This window comes from Schistocerca piceifrons, chromosome X (genome assembly GCF_021461385.2).
Source record: "Schistocerca piceifrons isolate TAMUIC-IGC-003096 chromosome X, iqSchPice1.1, whole genome shotgun sequence".
Taxonomy (NCBI): domain Eukaryota; kingdom Metazoa; phylum Arthropoda; class Insecta; order Orthoptera; family Acrididae; genus Schistocerca; species Schistocerca piceifrons.
Window position 1 is genome coordinate 487908610 of NC_060149.1, and position 17782 is coordinate 487926391.

The window sequence follows — 17782 nt, forward strand, 5'->3', positions numbered from 1 at the left end:
AAAAGGGTCTTTTTGAAAGTTCAGCTATCTCAGTCGAAACAGAAGACAAAAATATCCGTATTCAGATACCTAGTTTTTCCATCGACGGCGATATTTGAATCGTAATATATGGAGACATCACTTCAGAACCATCCATTTCTACCCAAGTGGATTCTGTTGACTAAATCAGATTCCAGATTCGAACTACGCATATCAAATGCCATGGCGTAAAATACGGAACATTCCACTCAGGTTTTATTTTAGCAGTTTGGTACGTTCAGCACTTCCATCGTCCTGTCAGCCCAGTTGAATGAACATATTATAAACCTGATTTATATGCATATAAAACAAGTACTTTGTGGGAGACACTCATATTACGACGCGCTGAACCATGCAGAAAACGGGCCTTCAGCTTAAATTAACATTTGACATATAAAACTAAATTTGAGACAAGTTCTCATGACTTAACTGCTCGGCTGACGCTTAACAATGACGTTAGAAGCTGGCATGTGAAAAGAAGCTGCGTCGTCGAAATGAAGCAGTGCGTTGGAATCCCCACGTCCATGAGGGGTTGACACAGCGTATGTGTAATACAAACAATGATTTTGACCCATTTCGGAATCATTTTATTGTGGGAACATTGGCAGAAGCTACAAATGCATATGCACTGATCAAGCCACTACACAGTTCAATGGCAGAGGAGACATCGTATCAATGGTATCGATTTTATTTCCTGTTTCATTCGCCCGTTTAACGTGGGAAAGGTAACATATGCCTCTGTACATCTCCTTATCTATCTGTCCCATGATACCCACCCGAGATACACAACGGTGGCAGGTTAATAGATGCGCAGTATTGTTCGAATACCTATTCTTTAAATTTACCGAACAGAAACGCGTCTTTTTTTCTCCCAAGGATTCCCATGTAAATTCCCCGAGAATTTCTATTACGATCCTAGAAGTACGTTTCTGACTTCCTCTCACGTCTCGTCACGCCTACTTGGTAAGGACTCCTTAGGAGCCATACTTTAATTTGCCCAGAGACCTTGCAACAAATCTGCGTTCAATACTGATTTTAACTTATCATTCCGTTTCATATCATATTGTTTCTTCGTGCTATGGCTAAATGCTTATACGATGTAATTGGCTCAAGATGTTCAACGCTAATCTCGTTGACTACTACTGATTTTCTGTCTTTGTTGTAGACATCTTTCAACTACTTTGGAATTTGAAATAATGTCTCTTTCGTATGTTTTTATTAGGCTGCAAGTGCAAAATTATTAGCCTACTAAGTCGTTAGTTATTTATCAGAAGCATAATGTTAAAATAACCTTTAAACGTCATGAAAGAGCAGTTGATCTTCAGTTCAGATTAAGCAAGGACATGCAAACAATAAGTATACCCACGCAACTGACGTATCTGAGTTCATGAACACCTTCCAGACGAAAGTTATGTAATTAGTTAGGTTCATATTCCATGGCTCATTTGGGCGATTAATTATAATGATTCGAACGAATCATCTTATGTTCGTATGTATTTTTGGCTATATACGGGGTATTTCTTTAACTTGAGACAGCTAAATACATCTGAACGACGCATCATACTAAAAACATATTTTGAGTGAAAAGTTAATATTAGTGAAGGGGACATCCGCCTTCAATGCAACTGCCCACTTCGTAACCACCCTCCCGCGTGGGCAGGATCAACTTCGTATTTTCAAATGGGGAATCACCGTTTCTATTGTATATTCGGATTCTACACCAAAAGTACGTACGGTTTACTACCACCGTTGTTTCCTGTTCATGAGAGATGGCGCATTTCGTGCAAAAAAAGTTTCAAATAGACCATATCGCAGGAATGCAGAAGACAGGATCACGACAACTTCTGACAACAGCGAGTTGCAGTAGCAGGGATTTGTCCAAACGTAACCAAAAAAAGTCGGTTTAACGTGGATCTATGCGAAGCATTCATTGCAAGCGATATTCGTCTTCACAAACTTACAAACTCTATCCTCAAAGACTTCCTGGGCAAATATTCCTTAAATCAAAATATACCAGATAAATCAACATTGCTTAAAAATTACATACCGACAATTTACGTAATTTTCTGGAAGAAATACGCAATGAACTCAAGAACAGCATTATTTGGATTTCAGTTGACGAAACTACACACACTTGTGGCCGTTACATTGCAAATTTGATTGTTTGTGCTTTAAAACAAGAGCCGCCACCTTTCTATTTAGCGGCCTGCAAAGAACTTGAAAAAGTAAATCATCCTACGGTCGCCAGATTTGTGAATGAGGGTATTAGAAAAATATTTCCAGAGTCTTCTGCAGATGAAACTCTGTTCGTGTTTGTATTCAGATGCCGCTCCCTATATGACCAAAGCACGAAAAGCCCTCAGTATTTTATCCCTATTTGATTAATGTGACGTGCTTTGCTTATGGAGTACATCGCCTTGCCTAAGTAGTACGTTCCATGTTTGTGAATGTAAATAAACTGATTCCATCCACAACGAAAGTGTTTCTAAAGGCTCCAGCTCGCATAAAGACCTACAAAGAGAAACTACCAGATGTGACCTTACCTCCCGAACCAGTGGTAGCTTGTTGGGTTACGTGAGTCGAAGCTGTGTTTTTTTTTACGATGAACATTTCGAGACCATTAGAGGGGCAGTAAAAGACTTAGATAGTGCAGAGGCTTTGGCAGTTGGCCAGCGCAAGGAAGCTTTCAATGATAACCGTATTAGAAAAAGACATTGCTGTGATCAGCACTCATTTTTCTCATATACCTACAAGTATTAAAAAGCTTAAGGTATGGCGTTGAATAAATCCATTCAGTACATAAATAAAATTATTCTACTAAACTCCTCATTCCCGTAGGCCCAAGAAAACTTAAAGAAAAGTTTGAAAAACGTTTTAAACAATAACCAAGGCTTCGAACCCTTGTGCCAAATTGATAGTTTTATTAATGGATGGGTGAGCTTTAACCATAAACAATAAGAGACAACATAGCACCCACATTCAAATACTGTCCAGTTACCTCAGCAGATGTAGAACAGTCCTTTTCTGCTCTTAAAAAGTTTAGTGTGATCGAAGACACAATTTTCCTACCGAACATTTAGAACAATACTTGGCTGTTTATGCTTACAATAGTAGAAAAGTGTACAATAAATTGTAAATGATGCTTTGGTCCAATAGTATTAATTAAGTTAATGCTGCTCAAAAAAATTCATGATTGTAATGTTTTTTAAATAAAACATTAAGGAGTTTTTGAGCATGACCCCCCTCGTGCGATATATCTCGAAGCTGGCCCTATACATAGATTCTTTCGCTGCGACTCACTCGCACCGCATCCGCATGTTACTGAAAAAAGTAGCAAAGAAGGAACAATTCTTGAAACACTGTATGCGCCCCAATTTTGCAAATTTTTAAAAAATATCCCCAGAAAGGCCCCTTTCCTAACTTACATCAGAAAGTATTCAGAAAATATCAGCGTTCTAAATGCACAGATTTTTCGCGTAGCCGGCGCTCTTCCTCGTAACTGGTATGCACAGGTTCGACTTTGAGATACAATGTACGCAGTAACTACCATGGTTTTTTATTATTTGATGTTGGATATTTCAACACTTTCATGCATTTTTAATCATTTTTCATGCATATTTTAAGGCTTTTATGATGCATATAATCCGGTCTGTAGTTACCATGAAGCAGTTAGCACCCGTTGTCATCGTTTTCCACAACTGTGGTTTTCGACAGACATGCTGCCCCATACACATTCTTCATTCTCAGTTACACCGCAGTTGAAAATCATTTCTTTAACGGCCCCCTACCATTTCCCAATTGTTTTGCATCCCTCTTCAAATGTTTGACCTTGTCGATTGAATATCTTCATGATTCCGCAATATTTTTTTTTGGCATTTTCATGTCTTCCTTCCACATGTACATCTCCTCAGCATGCACCAGATACCGTGAAGATAAAAATGAGGCTAATAGTAGCTCACCCAGAACGGTATAAACCCTCATTGTTCTTCGTTCCATCTGTGAACTGATAGAGAAGAAATATTATTTTTATTGCACTTTTTTTGGGTATGGATTTTCGTGTGCATAGCGTTTGGCACTGTTGTTGAATCATATCTCTGACAGAAAATTACTCTTTGCAGATGGCATCCAGTGGCGCAGGTCCATCGAATGCAACGAGGAAACCGAATAGCGGCGCAACAGTGGACCCACCTGCGTCGAACCCCGAGCCAGTCACCGAGCGCGAGAAGACGCTGAGCGAAGTGATCAAGTGCTACGATCGCACCAGCGAGCCGCGCATGGCACAGCGAGGCGACTTCTGGGTGCTGTACAATTACGTGCGCGCCGATCGGACGTTCCACTGTTGGGAGTCAATAACTTACACGACACACGCCGATTACACCTTCCTTGATAACCTGAAGCCACTACTAGAGAGGTGGCGGGGACCTGTGTCACTATCTGTGCATGCGCCGGGCACGGACTTCAAGCCAACGCTGGAAGCGATCCGTTGGGCGCGCGACTGCCTGTCGCCTCTCGTGGCGGAATACGTGACATTCCACGTGTTCTTCAGCTCGCGGCACATTCCCAAGGAGCTGCCGCGCTCCGCCGACGCCTCTGCCAAGGGGCTGTCAGACTGCAACAAGCCTGCACCCTGGGTCAACGTGTCTGCGGCGTCGCTGTACAAGACGCGCAGCCGCATCTTGTATCCTGTCAACGTGGGCAGGAACGCCGCGCGCGAGTCTGCTACTACCCATTACGTACTGCCGTCGGATATCGAACTCTACCCTAGTCCTGGTGTCATTCCAGATTTCCTAGAGATGATCCGTCGGCAGGATAAACCTCTACTACGACCAAATCCGAAAGTATTTCCACTCTCCATCTTCGAACTGGAGAAGGGTGCAACGCTTCCCGAAAATAAGGAGCAGTTGGTAAGATTTATTCTATACAACTAAGATGCAATTCATTTGTCTGAGCAGTGGCACTATTGTAAAAAGCGTCATATGTTCTGCAGAGCTTGTATTTCCATATGTCCTAGGTTTTAGTTAGTTTACCTATTTTCTTGAGCAATAACTAGTCGTCAGTTTGAGGACTACTTTCATGCTGCTCTTCATGCTAATTTATCCTGTGAAAGCCCCTTCGTCTCTCCATAATTACTGCAACCTACATCCAAATGGACCTGCTTACTGTAGTCAAGCATTGGTCCCCCTCTCACATTTCTATCCCTTGCACCAAATTGCTGATTTCTTCAGGCCTCAGGATGTGTCCTATCAGCTGGTCATGTCTTTTAGTCAAGTTCTGCCATAAATTTGTTTTCTTCCTTCACAGTTTCATTCAGTACCACCCCCATTTGTTAATCGATCTACTCATCTGACCTCCAGTATTCTCGTATAGAACCAAATTTCAAAAGCTTCTATTCTCGTCTTGCTTTAACTGCTTATCATCCACATTTCATTTCGTTCAAGGCTAAACTCCAGACATGCACCTCCAAAAAGACGCGCTAACACTTACATTTGTATTAGATGTTAAATTCCTGTTTTTGCAGAAATGTATTCCTGTTTGCTTCAGCATTCATTCATTTTACTGCCAAAATAGCAAAACTCACCTCCTACTTTGTCTCAAACTTATAATCAAATTCCCTCAGAATCATTTTATTTAATTTGATTACACTCTATTACCTTTGTTCTGCTTTCATAGTTGTCCACCTTATAGCCTCATTTCAAGACATCATGCATTCTGTTAAACTGTTCTTCCACATTGTTTGTCATCTCTGACAGAGTTAAGGCACCTGTAACCACAAGGTTTTTATTTCCTTTCTCTTAACTTAAATTCTCTTCAGATATTATTGTTTCATTTCCTTAATTGCTTCTTAAATTTACAGATTGAATAGCATGAAGATTATGCTTCAACCCTGTCTTACTCCCTTCAGAACTATTACTTCCTTTTTATGTCCTTAAACTCTTAAAACTGCGGTATGAGTTCTGTATAACTTGTAAATAACCTCTTGTTCTCTATTTTTTAATCCTTGCTACCTTCAGAATTTCTACATTATCAGAAGCTTTTTCTAAATCTAAAATGGCTGTAAATGAAGGTTGGCCTATGGTCTACAATAAGTCATAGGCTCCGTATTGCCTCGTGTCTTCCAACATTTCTCCAAAATCCAAAGTGATCTTCCCAACATCAGCTTCTGCCAGCTTTTCCACTTTTCTGAAATTAGTTAGTCATTATTTTGCAACTATAACACATTAAACTGGATAGTCTTCTATTACTTGCACCTTCCCTCCTTGTAATTGAAATTACAGTGTTCTTCTTAAAGTCTGGGGATATTTTTCCTGTCTCAAATATCTTGCTCACCAGGTGGAATAGTGTTGTCATGGCTTGTGCTCCCAAGAATCTAAATTATTATAGGGAAATTTTGTCTATTCCAAGGTCCTTCTCCATTCAAGAGTTCCAGTACATTGTAAAATTGTTCTAGCAGTGTTGTATCTCCCATCTCCTCTTCTATGTTCCAAGTTTGTTTTGCTTATATAGATCCACTATACATTCCTTCCACCTTTCAGTTCTTCCCTCTTTTACTTAGTACTGGCTTGCAGTCTGTGTCCTTGATTTTCATACAATGCTCCCCTTTCTTCCACAGGCCTCTTTAATATCTTACAGGTCGCATATATCTTTCCTCTAGTTATGCATGCTTCTACAGTCTTGCAGTTTACTTCTATCCATTCCTGCTTTGTCATTTTGCACTTTGTGTCAATTTCAGTTTGTAGATATCTGTGTTCTGTTTCATCTGCTTTATTTGTTGCATTTTTATATTTTCTTCTTTAATCAACTACATTCAATATCTCCTGTGTTATCTAGGGGTTTATAATAGTCCTTGCCTTTTTACATGTATGATCCTTTGCTGCCATCCCTATTTCATTACTCAAAGCTATCCATTTTTGTACGCCTTGTTCCATTACAGTCCAACATTGTTTAATTTCCCCTCTGAAGCTCTCGACAACCTATATCTCCTTCATTTTATCTAGGACCTATATCCTTAATTTCCATTCTTTTCCCAATTTCGTTCCAATTTGCAGTTCTCACTCAGTAAATGACAGTCAGAATCCACATCTGCCAGTGGGAATACCTTGCAACTTAAAATCTTGTACTGAAATCTGTCTTCAGATTATATTATCAATTTGAAACCTTTGTGTGTTACAGGTCTCTTCCACCTAGACAATTTTCTTCATGATTGTTAAACCAAGTGGTAGCAATGACAAAATTGTTTTGTGCAAAATTCTACCTTGTCGCTTCCTCTTTCACTCCTTTCCCCCAGTCCATATTTGAAAATTATTTTTCCTACTCTTCATTTCCCTGCTATCAAATTCTGGTTCCCCATCACAATTGAATTTTAATCTCCCATAACTATCTGACTAATTTCTTTTATCTCCTCGTACATTGTATAGATCTCATCGTCTGTGGAGCTAGTAGGCACATACAATTGTACTTCTGTGGTGGGTGTCAGCCATGTGTCTATCTTGGCTACAGTACTGGCTTCACATCCCTGTTCACCCACATTGCTGTTTTGTTGTTCAATATCAGACATACTCTTGGGTTACTGTATACTGATATGACCATAAGTTCCATTCTTCCTGCAGGGTGTTTCACTAATTCCCATTACATCTAACTTCAACCTATCCATTAAATTCTCTAACCTACCTATCCATTAAGGGCTCCAACATTCCACACCTCAATCAATAGAATGCCAGTTCTGGTTTTCCTGATACCTATCTTCTCCTGAAGAGTCGCTGCCCCAGAATATTTTACCAAAGAGGATGGCGGCATCATTATGCCACACTGTAGAGTTGCATGCCCTCTGGGAAAAATAATAGCTGTTGTTTCCCCCTTGCCTTGCGCCATTTGTAGTACCAGCACTGAAAGGCAATATTGGTTGATGTTAAAAGGACAGACTAGTCAATCACCCACACTGTTTCCCCTGCAACTACCAAAAAGGCTGCAGCCACTCGTGAGGAACCACGGGTTATTCTGGCATTTCCAAATATAGCCTCCACCCTTGTTTCATCTATATCTTGCAGGCACACAAGCTGACCCCCACGCCGTCATGAGGTCCATGGCTCATTGGCATGGGGTGGGTGGGGGGGAGGGGGATGCGAGACAATAACCAGACAGTCACACACATCAGTGCAGCATTCTAATATGCATGAAAGTGAAGACAATTGTGAATGACGATATTAATACTAATGTTCATAGTGTGCGTATTGGCATAATAAGAGAATTTCCAATATGCAAACAAAAAATTCATTTCAGAATGATAAATTAGTCCATAATATTATGTTTTGGCAGAATCCAGTTGTGGACAGCAAATGGATCAGGTTTGGTCAATTAGAATGAAGCCAGCCAAGTAATTTAGTGGCTTTTAATATTTAGAGTATCTTGTCCCTTCAGTTTATGATCTAAACTGGAGTTACTCTCCATCTTTGGAATCTTCTAAAATATGATATAAACCTGCTGAATTTTCGTTTAGACAGTTTTTTGTTCAAGAAAAGATAATTTCCATCACGACAATATGTACACAGTAGAAATTTTCTTAATGACTGCTTTGGTTGTTGTATGTTTATATCTGTGTGTAATAATTCTTTTGATTGAATTTCATTCTCGTTAAGTATGTGAACAAAATGAAAAATATTTTGTATTTAATTCAAAGTCCTGTGGTGTATAGGCTATGTAATGTTAATGTAAGTATTACAGAAGTAGCTAAAGTTGTTAAATGAAATGAATACCAAAAGTGTAGTAAGCACGATAATTGCAATGAAATATAAAAAATACATTGCTGTTTAAAAGCAGTAAAAGTATCAGTCTGACAAATGAAATACACTGATTTGTCATAGTATTCTTGTACAGTTGATTCAAAATCTTATCTGCAAATGGTAGGGTGCATCATACAGAGAAAATAAATTTAACACTAACTCCAGAATAATCCTTCAACTCCGCAACACCATGTACACTGTTGTATAAGTATATTATGCTGCTGCCAAAATTATTGTTTACCTGATTATCTAAAATGACAACGATATAGCGAAACTTTTAGACAGCAAGCATAAAAAGTTTTTGGTCAGCTCCATAATGTTGTGTGTGTTCACCTGTGACTAATTTAGCCTTTCTGTGGTAGTACACTTTTCATAAGTTAAATTAGCTTTCATTATGATTTTCAGTCAACTTGATAACGTAATTTGTTTCTTTGTATTTAAAATAGATAAAACTCCTTTTCTCAGCTATTGTTTCATATATTTGATCCAATTAGATTTGCTACTTTAAATAAAACAAATATTTTCCCTTAACTTGAAATATCTTCAACACTTCCTAAAAACTACTGTCTGCCTTAAGTTTTTCCTTTGTTTCTTCACCTTTTTTTTGGACGATTATTTTTCACTTCTGTATTCTCCCTACTCTTTCCCACCAAAAAAAGATAGAATTTTGAGATGCTAAATTCCTTGTTGGAAGAAAACTGAGACTAAACTTTACTTTCTTTTGTTATACAAATATTTCAGAGTTGTTAAAATTATTTCAGGTAAAGATGCTGAAGAATGGGACAGCAATTCCATTCCATAAGAAACTGTGTCCAGGATGTCACAATGTGCCAAAATCCAAAGAATGGCTAGCTGCCAACATCACAAAAGGGCTTCATGTCTTTCATATTGGGAAACGCATAGGCTACCATGTACACTGGGAACCAATTTTCATTGGTACCCATCAGGATCCACTGTATGATGAGCGCCTTAGCTGGGAAGGAAAGAGTGATAAAATGCCACAGGTGAGTTGATCATATTTTCTAATGAATATATATTTTTATTTTTGGTTCGATATTATTTAATTTTGTCACTTCTACTCCATTCACCAGTGTTAATGCTTTGTGTGTCTGAAAAATATGAACTTATACGTGGGCTCGAAGTCCACATTACACTCTAGGCTCCCCAAGACACTTAGTGTGCATCAGTCCACAAGTTTGGGGTAGACAATGACATGGTAACTCCAGTGGTGTGATGCCTACTAAATAACTGGTGGAGGTAAAGCTAACCTTTTATTTAAAGACGTCTCTACCTCTGTTTCATGAGTTTCATTGATCTGATAGTCAATGTGTCGATATTCAATGTGTCATGGTGTGAGATTGTTTCACACTTGGAAATATCGGAGCTGCTAGCTGCAATCTATAAAATTAATAAAACATATTTAGACATTAGAACCACAGTGAAGTCCTATTTGTAAGTTTTTGCACAACAGCTACTGAAAACCAGTAGTCTCTGCCCGCATACCAACATATGCCAAACACTCCCAACACTCTGCCTCAGTTTTATCTTAAGTTTCTTTCAATTTCATTTCACGATATAATGTAATAGTACAGTCTGATTAACAAACATGCAGTTCTGCTCCTGTAACAGTTTTTATCAATCACTAACATTTTTAGCTTTCCATTCTACACAGTTAATGTCTCCTCATTGGTCAGACTAGTTCCATTACATTGCCAGCAGCATGACTAAGTTGGGTTAGTGTGTGTGTTTTGCACATAAACACCAAAAATTTGTGCCCTACTGTGTGAAGAAACATTGACTCACTTTGTCTCTTACTGTTTCTACAAAATGTTTCAGTATAATCATAAAATTGGTTGTATTGGATGATATCACTAGTTCTGTAAACTACAAAACATAGAGGTAGCTGTTTTCACAAATAAAGGAAAGTGCATACAACAGAGTTGAGTAAAGCAGCATGGTAAGAATGACAAAATAGATATTTCTTCTATGTCACAGAAAAAGAACAGAAACAAGGGAAATAAATATATGGAAATTGTGCACTTCTTGGTAATGTAATGAAAAGTGTAAATAATTGAATTTCTAATTCACTGCAAAAGACAATGCAGAGCTTCATAACACATGTCACAGAAGCCCTAATACTTCTGTCAAAATGAGAAACATTTATGCCAGTATATTTTTCCTGTGGGAAAAAATTTGGTTAATATATTGTCACTGTGAAGTGTAAAAGATAAGAAGCATTTTTTTTTTTTTTTTTTTTTTTTTTCTGCATCCTCAAACAACTTCGACTAAATTCAGTGTGTTTAGTAATTTCCAATTGCTCCAAGTGAATGTAATAATTACGGTATCTTCTATTTCAGGGATATGCTCTCTGTGTCTTGGATTATGAGTTTCAAATTCTGGACAATGCTTTTTTGGTGCATAAGCCTGGAATAAAAGTATTGAAGAAAGATCCACAGAGGGCAATGTTCGCAGCAAAAACCAATGCTCTCATCAAGAAAGTTATCTTTCCTGAACTGAAGGTATTATATGGTGTTAGAAAAGGTTGTGCAGTGTAACACTTGGACACACGCACATTATCCTGAGACAGGTAATTATGAGCTTAAAGTACACAAGTGCACTTTTCTTACATTTCATTTAGTTCTTCCCTATGACTTGCATTAAAATGTCAGTGGTGACTTGGCAAATCTGAATTTTCTTCTGTCTTCATATAACACCATTGGTGGTGCAAAGGAATTAACCCTTCCATGCTTGTGCGGTCCTCACCAAGAGGCCTCTAACTATTTTGTGAGTAATAATTGGCAGATATGGAAAGTATATGTAGTACTGCTTTCCTCTGATAGTCCTATATATGGCCTTCAAAGGTCTAGTGAGTGATGGCTGGGTACAGGAGCATCACACTACTGGGGTTCCCAGCTAGAGCTGGTCAGTTGGCCATTATCACAATCTCAGTGTGTTTCAGTAACCACCATTGTCTGCAAAGGAGCAATATTGTGTGCTAAAAGGACTGAGGACCTTGGCTTCACATACTCGATAGTGAGGAAGGTACAAACCTTCATAATAAATAACATGGGAGTTATGTCTCAGAATCAGGGAGACGTATCTTTGTAACAAACGATGAAAAATTAAATTATGCTGTATGCCAATGGGATAGATGGCAGTTCAGATGAAACTATTACCAGTGGGTAACCTTTTGAAAATGACCCACATATTCATTGCATAAGACCTCCTGACAGATAAGTGGAACTGTGCGTGACTGGACTACAGATCGCCGACAGTTTGTACAAATGCGGTTATCAAATTCTGAACTAAATGAACTCTTGGTGGAATGTTTAATAGTAAATACTTCAGAATGAACTAGAGAACTTGGGCAAGTAGTCATCCCAATCAAGCGTGTCATAGAAATAACAGAATATATAAAAAATAGTGTTCATAGGAAAAATGTAAAAGATCATCAATTCTAACTGTTCCATTTCTTTATAAGCAAAGGTTTAGATGCTTCAACTGCTGCATTTAATATTTTAAGCAACAAACAGAGATATTTCTCCTCCTTGAAGAAGCAACAGTCCAAGTAACAGATTTAATTAAAATAAAGAAACTTGGAGAGTACCCACTCAGACTGGAGCTGCAAACCACACCCATGTAAAGTGTAGGTGTTGTCAACTGCCAAGGCATAATGGACATAAATGCAGCAGAATTACAGTAAGATTGTACTTCCATCAGGCCTTCTGGTTGCCACAGTATAGTCAAAAAAAGTGGATAACATGCGAATAAAAAACAGATGAATTTATATTAACATTCAATACACCATTTTTAAATAAATATCGTAAGCCTGGTTAATTTGACTGGAAGAAATGCCTTCTAACTCGAATACTGTGTGGAACTTTAAATGTTAAAGATTTTAACATACTACAGTAAGAGATAAAAAACATGCAAAAGGTATGTCCGTGCCACTAATGAACCAGAAACAATATGCTTATTAATGCCAAGGGGCATTAACTGTGAAATTAGGGCTTTTCTAGCTCCAGTTGGAATCCTGGAGTTAACTAGAGGGAACAAAACCAAAGAATACCAAATTCTGAAGAAAACGATGCAGTCATCTAACTACAGTGCATCATTTAAATCAGCACACAGACAACCAACTGTGGAGACTAATGCCTTAACAAGAAAAATAATGCTGATATGAACATCAGCACATGCAAATGCCCATCTAGGGGTTCGTGTGTTGGAAAATTCCTGATGTTTCAAACGATTCAGGCAGCTAGAGAAATGCAACAATCACTGCGGGTTGGAAAAGACAAGAATGTAGAGTGTCTCCCTCAGGTGCAGATCTACTTCCCTCATCACAGAAGAGGAAGGATGCAGGCAGAGGTTAACTAAGGACTAAGAAAGTAGAGTGAAAGCTATCTTATAAAAAAACTAACCCCCTTACATGTAGTTCACACAGACATTGACATAAAGGAACTAGTTGCCAAAGCATATATATTCCTTTTGCTCCTCTCCCACTTGTGTGTCACTATTTCAGTGAAGACGAGGCAAAAGAGAAATGTGTGAAGGATGGCATCCATACTTCAGTGGTCTTAGGATGGTTACAGAACTGTCACATGCAAAATATGTCAGCACATGTCTGCAACTGAGATGCTTGAACCCATGTGATTCCCCCGTGCTAGGATTATACATTCTTTGTAGAAAGGACTGCCACACAGGTAAAAAAGTGAAGGGTGTACTTCCTGCACTTGTCCATGACTCTTAACAAATCATTGTAAGTACTAGACTACAACTGATGGTAGTGGTGGTGGTCACAGATGTAATAATTTTGCAATAATTCAGGAGGAATGTCATCTACTCCAGTTGTCACATGGTAAATGAACTTAAGTAGCTGATTGCTCTTCATCCAGCAGATACAGAAACATTTTCTTCTTTTACAATACTAATATTGTTTCTTTTTATATGTATCTGAAACCAAGACACTTTTATTTTGGATGCTGTCCGCAATGAGATGGCTTGCAGTATACGCAATATACACAATCTATCCATAATGTCCAGGAACTGATTTTATTTTTGATGTATAAGAATCAGCATAGCAATTTAAGTGGTAGCTTCAGCTAACAGCTCTAAACAACTGATGAGCATTTAACCATTAGTTATGAGTGGGCAACAATAAGCGTTGAATGTGGGATTACAGGATGTCAACATTGTCACAATCTGCAATGCGGCAGCTTCTCTAAAGCACATGTTAGATATTTTCCTCAATGTTTTGAAGAAAAGAAAAGTGTGTGCGAAGTTCATCCCACACACCCTGACCAGATCCTGCCTAGAGGGCTGAGTTCCCTTGCCCCCAGATATGTTGACTTTGCCAGGCATATTAAAAAACAAAAACAACGCTATTGTGAAAAATTACTTTGTTTCATCAAATGAATACACTCTAGAACTGATAATTGTGCAATATAATTATGATCTGTGTGTGAAGTAATGTGAGAAGTAGATACTTCCTTCCATGTAGCAACTTGGATTGGAGAGAAAGTGAGTATGACCATGAAGCATGTCAAAATTCATATTCAAAAAACACAAACGCCACTTTCATTTCAACATAAAATAGCTAATATTTCTTTGCAGTAATTGTGGTGGTTTTGAAATACACAGTTCATGCCAACAAACAAATCCACAAATATTTTGAGGGCATGTCCATTACAGTGGGGGACACAGCAGTGATCAAACATCATTTGCCACCTTCATAAAGTTTTAATGCACTTTATAATGTAAATGAAATAATTTTTTTGTTGCAGGTAATGTCTTTCTGGTGTACTTAACCAATGGATTTGATGTTAGTTGCAAAATAGAGGCATATCTTTCAATATGGAGCAGTTCAGATGTTCAAATTAGTTTGCAGCACAATGTTTAATTTTGTGGCTGCTACTGTTGGTTATTTAATATTATTATTGTCATAGCTATTCTTATTATCATCATCATAATCATTATTATTGCTATTATTATTATTATTATCATTATTGTTGTTGTTGTTGTTTAGGGCTATGCTCTCTGTGATTTGCTAGGTGATAGACTGTGAATGTTGTATAGTGAAAGACTACTTCTGAATAATAGTTTTGGTGTGCTTTCTATGTGAGTGCTAGTTCTATAGTTCGTGTGCTGGGATGTGTTAGAGTAAATATAAGGAACTGAGGAAATTGGTGCAGTGTAAATTATTCACTCATAGTTTAGATGGAGGTACAGCTTTAAGTGGAAAATTATATATGTATATGTACTTCACTGTAGCTCAAATTATGCTCGTAAATCGTGGACATTATGCTACTGTGATTTACATATGTATTACACCCGTCAGGTGGAGAATATATGTATATAGTGAATATTTCCATAAATGCACGGTTTTGTTTTTACGGTATTCCTACAGGGTGTAGTTTCCACAAAATGAAATTGGGACTTCGTACAGAGTTGCCTACGACTGAAGTGTAACTGTATAAAATGTGTGCATTGTGACTGTGGGGCAAAACTGGATTAAATGTAATGGAGTGGTGAAAAATTAAGAAGCTGAACATGTGAAATTATATGAAGGAATTGGCACAATTTTTGGCGCACAGTTAAATTTGAAAGATTACTTCTTACAGTAAACAGTGTATGTATCTGGATATTTATGACTTTGTGAAATGTTGTATTTTATGAAACAGTTGAGAGGTACCTTATTAACAGTTCTTGTTCAAAGTACTGAGATAGCTAGGGCTGCAGGCTATATTTTCAGTGTAGAAATTAAAAAAGGATAAGTTTGTATGCTCTGACATTATCATGCAGTATTCTATAATGGGTAGTGTGTGAAGGATAAATTGCACAATTTTTCAGAGATGAGTGTAGAGACTCCTAATTGTCACCAATACATGGGACAAGGAAGAAACTATTTTTTACTGTATCTCAGTTATTAAAACACTATGTGTGTGTTCATTATGTTGCCATATACTTAAGTTATTTCTGAGTAGTGTCTTTAAAATGGCACTGGTAGTGTAAACAAATTTAGTATAATTTGTGATGTGAAGTCACTTTTTTGTAGTATGTGCCATGATTGAGTTTGTGCTGTGTTTTACGTCAATGTTTCTAACTTTCTAAGTTCCTGTTACTGAGATTGTTTTCCTTTATTTCTTCCTTCAGATACAAATGACCACTTCTTGAGCTTTAAATGGCGACCCATTATAGTCATACAAAATGTGATATACATAGATGTAAACTCCTATTTTCTTCATAGTAGTGGAAAAACTAATGCGCAGTACATTACACCAATTTGTAAACTGACAAGAGTAAATTGTGCCTTAATATCTTTTCCGATCCTAACTTTTCTACAGAGTAATAAAGCAAAATTGGTTGTTGGAAAAACAATCTCAAGCATATATTTTTATTGGTGTGCTGTACAGAATTTCTGTTTTTACGTTGTGTTACTACTTTAGAGCAGAAATAGGTGTCAAAGTATTAATGTCTCAGAAAATTTGTCCGAAACTTCATTACAGGCAATTCAAAGCATCCAAATATTGAAGCCAGTTGTGTTCACATTACTGTCTTTCGTGTTATGTTAAGTCTCATTGAAATATCACAAAAAATGCAGTTAGACTTGTTCCTAACTCAAATATAAGTATTATGTAGCATATAAGCTTTGTTAAATAGTAACAACTATTTGAACATGAAAGATAAAGCTTGATAAGTGAATTAAAGATGGAAAAGTGTTGAAAATTTTGTTAACTGAATAAAGAAATAATTTTAGATGTTGTATATAGTCTGTATTTGTTGGGCGAGCCAGAGATGAATGTAAAGTGTTTATTGTAAAATACAGTGGAACTATCTATGCTGAAAGAGTATATCACCTCTTTGTATTACTATCAAAGCACTCTTATGGCTGTCTTGAAAGGACTAATCTCCCTACTGATCAGTCTCTTCAGAATTGAGCAATTATTGGATGAGTGTTTTGAAACTGATACTGAAAGAGATGGGGCATGGTGGTGGTAAGTGGGTGATGGGATAGTAATTATCATAGTAAAAAAACTATGTTTGTGAGTCAAAAGAGGTTGTGCGATCCATTTTTCAGAGGACAGACAGGTTGGAATGGGCCCTTGTTAGCTAAAATTAATGCTTTGTACTTGGTAGCATTCCTTCCTATATTTAACTAATCCTGTATATGTATCAAAGTTAGTGCTGTCTATTTTGTGTCAAATTTAATGTAGTACCAATGAACGTTTACAAAGGAAAAAAGATTGCACTATGTACTTGCAAAATGAATATTTTCGATACCATGTCAGTGTGGAACTGTCAGTTTTATTGTAGTTGCGATCCTAAGTTTTCGTGAAATATGATGTTTTTAAATGTGTGAGAGAAAGTACTGTGAGAGTGTATGTCTCTTTGTGTAATAAGAAACATATTTCAAATTACAGCTTTGGTTTTAATTTCACTGTCATTCTCTTCCTTACTGTGCAACCAAGAACTAAAATGCAACACAACAAAATACAAATTGTATCTTCAAGGAGTAATACAACTATATGGTAAGCTGAAAGATTGGAACTTCAACAAAGAAAAACAGTCGTTCTTTCATGTTCTTGTCCCCCCTTGATGGTGATAGATGAAAAAACACACATTCTTCTATTGTTAGCTAGAGAAATCCTCACAGCCACAAATACTTTTCTTCGTCAAATTAAGTTTTAATACTCCATGTTAGATTTCACTAGCACCTGCAGTGATATTGAAAAGTCACCAGTTTGGAGTCTACAGGTGTACAGGTGCTCCATGTGAAGACAACATTCCAATACTGTACTTAAAATGTTTAAACATACAAAGCTGAGTTTTTCAGCAAATGATATTATGCTAGGGGAGGAAGTATTAATCTGTAATGCCAGTACTTACGCACACTTTATACAATGATATTTAAGCAATTATCGTATTTATGGGAAACAGTCCACATTTTAATAGCATTAAACACTTCGTACAAAGATAAGGACAGAAGA

The 17782-nt window shown here is 37.3% G+C and overlaps 1 protein-coding gene across 4 annotated transcripts in view; it reads left to right on the forward strand.

The window, feature by feature from the left end:
• LOC124721500 (beta-1,4-glucuronyltransferase 1) overlaps positions 1–17212 on the forward strand; it is a 324876-nt gene extending 307664 nt beyond the window's left edge. For all 4 annotated transcript variants that reach the window (XM_047246514.1, XM_047246512.1, XM_047246513.1 and 1 more), the window contains 4 exons: positions 4137–4922; positions 9557–9799; positions 11153–11382; positions 14579–17212. In XM_047246514.1, the coding sequence (XP_047102470.1) occupies positions 4137–4922; positions 9557–9799; positions 11153–11350 (1227 nt within the window). In that variant the 3' untranslated portion in view covers positions 11351–11382; positions 14579–17212. The remainder of the gene's footprint in view (positions 1–4136; positions 4923–9556; positions 9800–11152; positions 11383–14578) is intronic.
• The last annotated feature ends 570 nt before the right edge of the window (positions 17213–17782 follow it).